This window comes from Citrus sinensis, chromosome 3 (genome assembly GCF_022201045.2).
Source record: "Citrus sinensis cultivar Valencia sweet orange chromosome 3, DVS_A1.0, whole genome shotgun sequence".
Classification (NCBI taxonomy): domain Eukaryota; kingdom Viridiplantae; phylum Streptophyta; class Magnoliopsida; order Sapindales; family Rutaceae; genus Citrus; species Citrus sinensis.
In genome coordinates this window covers 7,580,369-7,592,882 of record NC_068558.1, presented here as the reverse complement: position 1 = coordinate 7,592,882, position 12,514 = coordinate 7,580,369, and the positions used below count along the sequence as shown (strand labels likewise).

At 31.9% G+C, this 12,514-nt stretch overlaps 1 protein-coding gene across 1 annotated transcript; it reads left to right on the top strand.

Moving 5' to 3' along the window:
- The first annotated feature begins 9,988 nt into the window (after positions 1–9,988).
- On the top strand, positions 9,989–12,131 carry LOC107175162 (uncharacterized). The gene is made up of 2 exons (XM_052438761.1): positions 9,989–10,297; positions 10,614–12,131. Exons 1-2 carry the CDS (start codon positions 9,989–9,991, stop codon positions 12,129–12,131), a joined length of 1,827 nt encoding a protein of 608 aa, XP_052294721.1.
- The last annotated feature ends 383 nt before the right edge of the window (positions 12,132–12,514 follow it).

Genomic DNA, 12,514 nt, shown 5'->3' with positions numbered 1-12,514 from the left:
CCTCCGCTCTTGGACCCCATTCTTGGAGACCATAATTCTACTCCTTAGGGAGCATAAATCTCATGTTCCACATTCTCGGGGAAGCATAATTCTTGCTCCCATTCTTGGGGGAGCAGGTATAGTTCTGATGCTCCTCATTCACGGGGGAGCATGATTGTGTTACTCACCATTCCTAGGAGAACATAATTCTGTTGCTCCTCATTCTTGGGGACATCACTTTTTACTTTATTGAGTATTTTATATTTTCCATAACAGTCACAAACTCCAAGAGTCATTGCTTTCAGGCTAATTCCCAAGGTTCTCACTTAAGTTTACCTCAAGGTCAACTATTAAATTCCATAAGCATAGCAAAATCCTTATTTTTCCGGGGTCGGTCATATCATTTGATTTATTCCTTCAGCCAAAACGTTCTCATGATCTGTGTTAATAATATGCCGTCGTGCAGCTAAAATTTGCACTAGTTCTTTTGCTAGAGCTCTTTGGAAAACAATTAATAATAAGATTTTTATGATACTATATTGAGTTTTTATTGCATTGATAATGGGATTGTTGTGGACCTTTGAATTTAAGTGTTTTAATATATATATCATTCATGTAGTACAATAAATAATTAATAATAATTTTTTTATGTTTAATTAATTGATAAAAAAGATTTCTACATCATCTAAATACATATAAGAGCTAATCCCCTACGGAAACACACCTCATTGCCAAAACTCAGAAAAGCGAAAAGTTTATGCTAACTTGAAATCAGTATATAACAGCCGATCACATTTCCTTTTGTTGCAAAGAAGTATGGTGAACAAATAATAAATAAATGAAGAATAGAGACATACAAGAAAATTAATTAATTGTTTCGTTTAGTTATGATAAGACAGTTCTCTCTTAAGATCTCGGCTTTCTCCTCTCCTCTTTGACGAGAGACAAGAGGGAGACACTAGAGATAGTGTGTCCCTTATGACTAAATTCACTTATAAAGCTAGTTAATAGTTTAAACTATTAAATTGGTATTCTTTTCACGATATATTAGACATGATTATTGTATATAAGAAAAGTTTTATTGGTATATTTTGGATTTGTTTTGCTATAATGACTTGCTAAAATATTGTATTTGCAGAGATTATCGAGGAAATAGTCATAAAAAACTATAGAGAAAGTTCACCACTCTCTGTAATTGCAGCTAGGGATGGCAATTTAACCCGGACCCGGCTCGGACCCGGACGAACCCGCAAAATCCGGACCGGGTTCAACCCGCACCAGAGTAAATTAAATCCGGTATCCGGATTCAAATTATCAACCCGGACGTTTCCGGGTCCGGATCCGGGTTTGGGTAAACCCGCATATCCGGAACCCGGACCTGGATAAATTTATTTTAATATTAATTTTTAAATTATTTTGATATAAATAGAAAAATTAAAACAATCAACCCTAATGCCCATATTCACAGCCATGGCCGCGAAACCAAATCTAAACATTTCCTCTCTCTCTTCAGCCCTTCCTTTTATCAAATCATTGTCACCACTCATCATCGTTTCACCACCTTCACTGTGTTCGTGTTCATTTTCATCATCAGCCATTGTTTGTCCAGCTATGTCTTGGCCGTCGTTTGTCCACCTTCGCGAATTGAGATCTCAGTTTTGGCTGCTGCACTTCTAACCCCAGTTGTTTTGCATCTAGAAACCTAAAATTTGTTGTGATTTACTCTCATATGTTCATTTACTATTTGGAAAAAAAAAAATCCAGCCGCCATTTATGCTCTCCCCTTTTCTCGACCTAACCCCACAAAGCCCAATTTGTCATCATCATCATCAAGACATCATGATTATGTTTGATAATTGAATTTGTGTGCTCCAGTATCTTGGGTTTTATTTCTTTATTTTTTAATTTTCCATTATTGGTGTTAATAGATTAGGGATTAGAAAGGAGTTCACTGAAGAAAGAGGAAGAAAGAGATGGAAAGAAAGAGGAAGAAAGAGATGGAAAGCTGCTTCTCTTTAGCAATCATCCGGGTTATAAATCCAGAATCCGGAAACCCGAATTTTTTCGGGTTTAACCCGGACCGGACTCGGAAGAAAAATATCTGAGTTTACATCCGGGTCCGGTATTAAAAATTATCATTCGGGTCCGGAACTGGGAAGGTGAAACCTGGACCCGGACCTGGATTTTGCCATCCCTAATTGCAGCTTTACTCCAAGGGATGTCGTCTTATCTCCCTTCAGCTTTATTCTTAATCATACAATCACAGCGTCTTGTCTTCACTAATTCTAAAGTGAATATACTTTCAACCAAAGAAACATGAGAGATAAAGACCTAGGAGTAAGAACTCAATAATATATATATATATATATATAGAGAGAGAGAGAGAGAGAGAGAGGTGGTATTCCATAATAACTCTTCTTTTTAAGTACTAAATAAACTTTTTAACCTGTTTATTAATCGGTTATGATATAACTAGATAAATTCAGTTTTCATAAATGAAAAATTTTACACCATTGATTAAATATGACAGTGTAAATTTGTTACACTATTAATGTTCTTTAAAAAAAACATCGTCATAAAATGACCAATAATCACAACAGCAATAAAGTTAATTTTCAGAGCTTCAGTCTTATTTCATCCAAGCCTACAAATTATTCTGATTCTGTTTACAGTTCAATCCAACTGCGAGCCATTCTAATTAGTAGTAAGAAAACGTGCTATTAAAATGTTTATTACGCAGTGGACAATCAATAACTTTATTATTAACTTTAATAGTAATTTAGGTTTTAGACAAAGTTTTTGAATCACTTGCATGACGACCACCAGTTTCAAGTCCCATGAGTGGGATCAGGTTATACTTTTGGTATGTTTGGGGTTCCTTACTGAATTATTATATTAAGTTATATTATATTAGGGGTATTACATTAAACTATAACACAATAGCAATAAGGCAATAACTTTTACTATAAATATTTGTGCTTGATAAAATTGATAAATTCCAAATTAGGAAAAATAAAGTCTTAAAACGCTTGTTTGAAACAGAGTGGTCCAATTGTAAAAATTGTCAACAATGAACAATCCTATATCATCAGTGTTACGATTAATGTGTAGAAGTCATGGTCGCTGAAGACGTCATGTATGGCTGAAGCCTTCCTCAAGATTAAAATATGCGTCCACTACTCTACTATTTCAATTGATCAATAATGAAAATCAAAACCCTTTGATTTTTGTCTAAACTACTTCTTCTTCTTCATATTTTCTCCGCCAAACCCAGGTAATGTTAATAAACTCAACTATATATATATATATATATATATATATATTGATTTACTTTTTTTTTTTCAATGCATGCTTTGAAAGCTTAGACCCGTTTAAGAATTATTAGTAGACACATGTTTTATCAGTGTCATCTTAGGATGACAAGAGGATCATATGTCTATTAATAATTCTTGAATTGTCCCAACTTAGATAGTTTGGGAATGCATAGTTTTTTTAAGTTCCAAGTAGGTGAAGTTTTGTTTCACGTAAAAGGAAATTTCGATAGCTGCTCCTCATGTTCTCTAGGTACATACTAGATGAATGCATAAATCTAGGTCGTGTCCTTGGAGAATTATGGGGAGATGCTGTCGAAATTTCTGTAAATGTGGAAGAAACTTCACCTACTAGGAACTGAAAAAAAAAATTATTCATTCTTAAATGGGATTTATAGGACCACCTACCATTTTTAAATGTGAAGAGAATGTTGGAAATTGAGGAAGCGAGGAGTTGAGTTGGTAAATGTAATTGGTTGTGGTTTTGCTGAGTTGAGTTGAGTTGCTAAAGAAACCATTATTGGCTGTTAACAATCACAGATTCTCATCAAACATTTAGTTGAATATGTCAAACACACAGACTATCATGCTTTAATTTCTTTAGAGTATGACATGTTTGAAGTTTGATTATTGATTCCAATTAGGTTATATATATTTATATTTTGGTATTTTAGTACAAATATTTCATAATTTTGTAGAAACTATTATATATTAGTGTTTAGAAAGTGTTAGATATATTCTCTGTCTAATATAATTTTAATATATTTTGTGATGAAAATAAAATACTCCAAGAGCATCCTATTGCACAGATTATTTTATAATGTTAATGTTGATGATGCAAACATATAATTCACATATATAGAGTATGGAGCGTAACTTTAGATTGTAAATTAAACAAATATTTTTATGATCAATACTAGCTACTGATGATCAAGCTTAATTAATTGTGAGCTACTGCAAATCAATTAAAAAGCTGATCACCAAGTTCAAGTTACTAAGGCAGTAATATATAAGAGTGAAAGTGTTGGCTTATGTGTTTAAAGATGTTTGAAGAATAAAACAATGTGTGGATTAATTATTTGAAAATTAATGTGTACGTAATCAAATTTGAGCATCTCAATTTCTTTGGATCAATTTAATTTGATGCCAATTTGTCAATGCGTTCTATTTGTTTATCCTTATCGAATAAGTTTACTCAATTTCATTATTATGAAAACTTAGTTTTAAACATAATATGTTGTTCTTATTTTCATTAACACCGGATTACTTTGTTTTAACAGATTACTGCTCACTTGTCTTTACAATTGTTGCTATCTACTTGTTTGCGAAAAAGCATAAGGTAAGAAAGAAAAATCTTTGAATAATCTTTGGTTGTCTAATTTATGCGATTTACACGAGGTATTGAAGATTTTCACTTTAATTTTTCAATGCAAACTTTGAAAGCTTAGACCTGTTTAAGAATTATTAGTAGACACATGTTTCGTGTTTATATTTATTGACTAATTAATCTCTGGTGTAGTTTTATTTAATTGTTATATAATTCGCATGCAGGAGGTACAATTAAAAGAGGCGGGTCTTTTCTGAATGTGAACTAGCTATATTTGACTCGGAGGATCCAGTGTCAATCTGGATGTTTGGTGTTTTGTGGAAATAAACAGATAGAAAAGGTTTAACTAAATGCTTAAGTTGTTCTCGACTGCATTGTACAATGTACTTGACTATTGAGTGATAGATTTTGCCTATGTGATTGGAACAATGCTAATGATTCTAATATTTAGTCCTAATTGATGTGGTACATATCTTTTAAATAATAAAATAATAATTTTATGAAACTATCCAACTACTTTTCTAACCTTCAATTTTTGGTTTGAATTGAATTTTATGAAATTCGATAAAGTAAACAGAAAAATTAATGCCTCCCATTTGCAAGCATTTCTAGGAAATCTTAGAAGTACAAAATAGCAAACTTCGAAATGTCTTAATTCAATATCATTAATTTGACTATTGACTTCTAAAAAAATGCAAAAAATAATTATGAACAAACAATTATTTCACAATACATGTGTGCAATATTATTAATTCTTATGCAAACAAAAAAAAATTAATTGATTAATAACTATTAACTCTTTGTGAGTGAAAAAAGATAGAGACAAAGGGTGGAAAAAACATATCATTTTTACAGTTCACCAAATGGGGAAGTTGGAAAAAAAGATATAAAAAGTTTTAACAGATTAATAAGTCGAATATAATCAAGAAAACTATGACTATATATTTTTTAATTATTGTTTTATCATTAGAATTGATCGACAATTTGACTTCACTAATTTTATTAATTCTTTCCTAATTTTTAATTTTCTTTTTCACTAAATACATCCAATATTTGTTGAAGAAAAACCGTTAAAGTAAAATGAAAAAGGATATAGCCCTTAGAGATTATTCAATGTATTCACAAGAAAAATTAATTAGAAAATATGTTCTAGGCAGCCTAAGCATCTTCCCCCAAACGCAGTAGAATAAACAACAGTACTTGGCAGTTAGCATAATTAATAAAAGAAAAAATTTATGAAAATCACTCTAAATCCAAATGGAATGTAGAATGAACAACCTCAATTCCTTGAATTATTGCCTAATTATTTTTTCTAATTCTTAAGAAAAACATTTTTTTCCTTTTCCTCACACCCCACCTCTTCATAAACACAAATAAAAAAGTCAAGTGGTAATATTCATATTGAAATAGGGAATAATAATATTGGTGATTTAGAATTAAAAAAAGTAACCAATTGTATAATAACGTAATTCGAAACTTTCGAATTTAATGATAATATTATATCCTTATAATGAGTTTTTCTCTTTACATTATTCACTTGTGCCAATTTTTATGGATAGCTCGATGATAGCAAAGATTACTTTATGGAAAAAGTTGGGGGAGATATTTGATCAAAATTTGTACAACAAAGATGATAGTCCGTGTATTGTAATATTAACTCCTACAACCATTAAAAAATTCCAAGGTGATTATTTATTTAGATCCCACTAATTGACATTTTCAAATGCAATGTGGCTACCTTAATATTATACATAAATTCAGATTTTGTTCAAGTTTCGTTTTAGTTCATATTTACTCAAAATTAATTGCCTTTAAATTTACATTAGAACTGTTAAAGTGGATTTTTGTTGACTTTCTATATTAATTTAGGGTATCGTAATTATACCTAAAATCAATCAAACTTAGAAGTTTGTTCCGAAAAAAATGTGTTAATGTTGTTTCTAAATACACAATTATGGAAACAATTCATAATTATTTATCGGTTTGAAAATAACAAAAACATTACATTAATGATTATTGTGCATGAATTGATTTGATAATAACACAACTGAAAAAGCTCACAATTTACCCACCAAATTCGAAGAATAATAACCTAATAAAGAAGTAATCTAAAAGCCGCTGTTCGTGGCTATAAGCACAACAAAAATTAATGCCAATGTGACACTGGCATGAGTTTAAAATTAAATTGAATTGGTTAAATTAAATCCCATTTTATTTTGTTTTGTTTTTAGTGATTTTTTTTTGTTCTTTCTAACATATGGTATATATTCGTTCGAAAAATTCATTGCAATTCTTATTTCAATAATTGAAAAAAAAATTAATCTCTTTTGAAAAAAAAAAATTTATATTTTCGGTTTCTCTTGTTATGATTTGTAATAAAACGTTTTGTTAGTTTTAGAATATTTTGTGATATTGAATTCACTTTCTTGTTCACCAGAGTAAATGGAATTGATTTCTGCAACTATTAATGATTTCGGTGACTCAAGGAATATTCCGCCAGAAGTTTGTCTCTTACGACATCAACTTTCATCTTTAGCTCGGCACGAAAGGATTATGAAATTAAAGCTTTGGAAATATGCATCAAATTTCCAGTGTGACACAATAAACAATGGATATGTTGTCGTGCAGAAGGCCATATTCAAGCATGCAAGATTTAAGCGGAAAATTATGATTATTCATAATAGATACAAACATGATTTAAAAAGGAGAATCATTTTGATGCTACAAATTGTGAATTTTTACACAAAATTTATGAAGTTGGACAACATTAAAAGTGACAATAAATTGCTTCACTCAAACGGTATGTGATTCTTGAAAATATAATTTTTATTCCTACTATACAAATTACAAAAATTATCCCTATATAATTTAAATTATTTATGTTAATATATATTAACAAATATATATATTTCTAACATATTTCAGTTGGGAATTTCCTTCAATCTCCTGGTAAAGCTGGATATGATAATAATAAAACATCATTACATATAAATCCAAAGAGTCAAACAAACAAAGGAAACCGCCTTCTTCACACAGGTACGTATATATATTTACATTTATCGAGCTTTATTAGTTATTCATCATGCTTGTAATACTTGAAACTAATAACTTATTCATTGCTTTTGGAACTTTAAAAATATGTAGTTGAACATGGACAACTAAAAAGAGCGTGTCTCTCTTTTGATGAGAATATATATCAGTCCACAAGCTTTCCATTAGATGGTGTAACATCAAATAATGGTACATATTTGCATGAAACTACATGTACAATGAAAATATTAATATATTTAGTAATATTTTTTCTTACCATATTCACTTAGACGAAATAAGATACTTTGTTACAATATTATTATTTGTTGAATTTAACAGTTCATTACACAACGCCTTGGAATTTTGGACCCCCTACATACACATGTCAATATTGTGGTGCCATTTTATGGTACGAGGAACGGAACAAGAAAACCAAAAAGGTCTCACATCCTAAATTCACATTTTGTTGTATGGAAGGTCGTGTGCAGATTCCATTCATGAAAGAAACACCTCTTTTACGCAAATATCTTCTCGGGGCAGATTCTGGACTAAAGGGTTCCAAATTTAAAAAAAATATAAGGGCTTATAACTCCATGTTTGCTTTCACATCTATGGGAGGTCGAGTTGATGCATCAATCAATCGATCAAAAGGTCCTTATATTTTTAGGATGAGCGGTCAGAATTATCATCACATTGGTTCTTTGTTGCCAAAAGTTGGGAAAAAATCACAGTTTGCTCAGCTCTATATCTATTATACTGAAAATGAGATAGACAACAGAATCGACACTCTATTAAAACATGGAATGAAGACAGAAATTGATCATGAAATTCTTCATTAACTATCTAAAATATTGGACCAACATAATAATTTGGTCAAATCTTTTAGAATGGCGAGCGATAGATACAAAACACAACCAGAATCTACATTCCGTTTACGACTCCTTAATAGTAGAACAAGAGATGGTCGTTGATAGAATATACTAACAGTTTTAGAAGTTGCAGGCTTAACAGTTGGTGATTTCAGTGAAGCAAACTTTCAACGCTATGTTATTATAGAGCATCGCACAAAGGAACTTCGGAGAATCACATATTTACATCCAAGCTTCATGCCCATGACATACCCGTTAATATATCCTTATGGCGAAGATGGATATAGACCTGACATATCTTTAAGAGACATAACTGATAGCCCTTTTAATAGGCAAAAGCTGACAATGAGGCAATATTATTGCTTTAGGTTGCAACAAAGATTAAATGAGGGACACACTCTACTTCAAGCTGGTAGACTATTCCAACAATACATAGTTGATTGTTATATGGCAATTAAAGAAGAAAGATTTCGTTGGATCTGGAATAATCAACAAAAACTTATATCAGACATTTTCTCTGGTTTGATGGATGTTGTTCATCGAGGTGATTCTGATTGTTCGAAAGTTGGAAAATCGATTATTCTACCTTCATCACATATGGGGGGACCACGATATAGAATACAAAATTATCAAGATGGTATGGCAATTTATAAATGGGCAGGATATCCTGATTTATTTCTTACTTTCACTTGCAACCCAAAGTGGCAAGAAATAAATAACATGCTCCGATTAGTTGGACAAAAGAATGATGACAATCGAGTCGATATCATATGCAGAGTTTTCGAGATAAAATTATTCCAACTAATGCAAGATTTGAAAAAAGATCAACCGTTTGGAAAAATAATTGCATGTAAGTTCACTTCAAATTTGTATCCATAACAAATTCAATTCATTTGTTATTGAAAAGTGCAGGGAAAAACAATAATTTCACAATTGAAATCAATATTTCTAACTTTTAAATTTTACTCCATTTTGTGGCAGGTCTATATACAATTGAGTTTCAAAAATGAGGCTTGCCCCATGCACACATACTGCTTTTTTTGCATCCAACAATGAAAAATCCTTCTGCAGACCATATTGATAAAATAATAGGTACAAAAATCCCTGACTTAAATGTTGATCCTGATGGTTATAATGTAGTTAACAAATTTATGATTCATGGACCGTGTGGAAAACACAATTCTCACTCTCCATGCATGATGCAAGACAAGTGCACAAAACATTTTCCAAAAAAATTTAATGATCAGACAACAGTGGATACAAATGGTTTTCCAGTCTATAAAAGGAGAAATATAGGTATTCATGTCGAAAAGAAAGGTGTCTTCTTGGATAATCGATATGTGGTCCCTTATCACAGGAATTTAATTGTCAAATTTGATGCACATATTAATGTTGAGATTTGTAATTACTCGAGATCAGTTAAATATCTTTTCAAGTATGTCCATAAAGGGTCTGATAGAACAACTGCAACAATGGAATCTATTGACATTACCCAAGAAATGGACGAGATCAAAACATATTTGGACTGCAGATATATATCAGCAACCGAAGCTTGCTGGCGAATCTTCCAATTTGACATACATTACAGAAAGCCAGCAGTTGAAAGATTGCCGTTCCATTTACCGGGAGAGCATACAGTAATATTTGAAGAATCTAAGTGCTTAGAAAATGTGCTTACCATACCTGGAATAGAAAAAATAAAATTCACAGAATGGTTGGAGGCAAACAAGAATTATGATGATGCACGAGAGTTAACTTATTCTGATTTCCCTACATGTTGGGTATGGAATTCAAAAGACAAAACTTGGACTAGGAGAAAAAATGGCTTAGCAATCGGAAGAATTTACTTTGCACATCTTTCAAGTGGAGAACGATTTTATATGAGAATGTTGCTCAATTTTGTAAAATGAAGCACTTCATTTGAAAGTATTAGATCAGTAAATGGAGTGACATATCCAACTTTTAAAGTTGCGTGCTATGCTTTGGGATTATTAGACAATGATAAAGACTGGATCGACTACTTGATTGAAGCTGCAATATGGGCAATTGGAAATGAATTAAGACATCTTTTTTGTCACGATACTCATTCATTGTCAGGTTTCTGATGCACCTCAACTTTGGAAATCTAATTATACTACTTTATCAAAAGACATAACTTCATTACAAAGGAAAAAATTCAGATTGAAAGATCTTCAGTTAACCGAGCAACAAGTTGAAGCATACACATTGTTGGAGATTGAAACTATCATGTTGAAAATGGGAAAAAGTTTGAGAGACATAGATGGAATGCCACTTCTTAATTCTTCTTTGATAAGAGATTCAGGTAACCGATTGGTCAATGAAGAGCTTGATTATGATCGTGATCAATTAAAGAAGTTGCATGAAAAATCGTTTACTACTCTAAATGCTTGCCAAAAATCAGCCTATGAAGCAATAATGCATTTTGTTGACAATGAAGAAGGGCGTTTATTTTTTATCAATAGACACGGTGGTACTGGTAAAACATTTTTGTGGAATACAATTATTGCAAAGCTCAGATCACATTCTAAAATAGTCTTGCCTGTTGCAACTTCAGGTATAGCAGCTTTGTTATTGCCTAATGGTAGGACAACTCATTCGCGATTTCATATTCCTTTGGATGTGACAGTAGAGTCCACTTGTGAAATCCGACAAGGCACCTTATTAGCTGGACTTCTTATGAAAACTTCTTTGATCATTTGGGATGAAGAGCCTATGGCACATAAGTTCTGCTTTGAAGCTTTGGATAGGACCTTGAGAGATATTCTAAGAACAAGGTATGAAAATAATTATATTAAACCTTTTGGAGGACTTACAATAGTATGTGGTGGCGATTTCCGACAAATATTGCCAGTTGTGCCAAAGGGGACAAGAGCAGACATTGTTGATGCTTCACTTAACTCATCCTACTTGTGGCCATTTTTCAAAATTTATGAGCTCAAACAAAATATGAGGCTCTATAATGGAAGCGTGAGTGGCTCTGAGGCTGCTAAAATAGCTTCTTTTGACAAATGGTTGTTGCAGATTGGAAATGGTTCATTATATGATGACATTGATAGAGATTTAGTTAAACTACCTTCTGATATCTGTAAGAAACCATCAGAAAATCTGATGAAATCAATAGTCGACACTATCTACCCATCAATTCAGCATAACTACAGTGATCCAGCATATTTGAAAGAAAGAGCAATATTAACGCCAAAAAATGAAATGGTGCATGAATTGAACGAGATGATTATGAATATAATACCTGGTCAATGGAGAACCTATTTTAGCTCAGACAGTATATGCAAAGCAAGCGCAAACACAAATGATGAAGATGTTCTATATCTAACTGAATTTTTGAATAGTTTGAAATTCAATGGCATCCCTAATCATGACATACGACTTAAGGAAGGTGCTCCTGTAATGCTTCTCAGAAATCTAAATCAAATAAAAGGCCTATGCAACGGCACAAGATTGATTGTCACTCGTCTTGGTAAATGGTTCATTAGAGGTGACATCATTTCTGGAACAAATATTGGACAAAATGTCACAATTCCAAGAATTATTATGTCTCATAATGAATCAAGATGGCCATTCAATCTTAACAGATGACAACTTCCTTTGGCACCATGTTTTGCCATGACGATCAACAAAAGCCAAGGACAATCTCTTAAACATGTTGGTTTGTATCTCCCTAAGCAAGTATTCACACATGGTCAATTATATGTCGCCGTGTCTCGAGTTACCACAAGAGAAGGATTGACCATACTAAATGTCGATCAAGAGGTAGAAGACCGAACCTTCATAAAAAACATTGTCTACAAAGAAGTATTTCAAAATATTCACACATCAGCTCACAAAATCAAGGTATCACATTTTTAGATTATATTTTAAATTTTAATTTATACATTGCAAGCTCTTACTTCACCCTATAATAATGATTTTTATTATGTGTTTTAATTATTCAGTAGACAAATGGATAAATCAAAGGAACT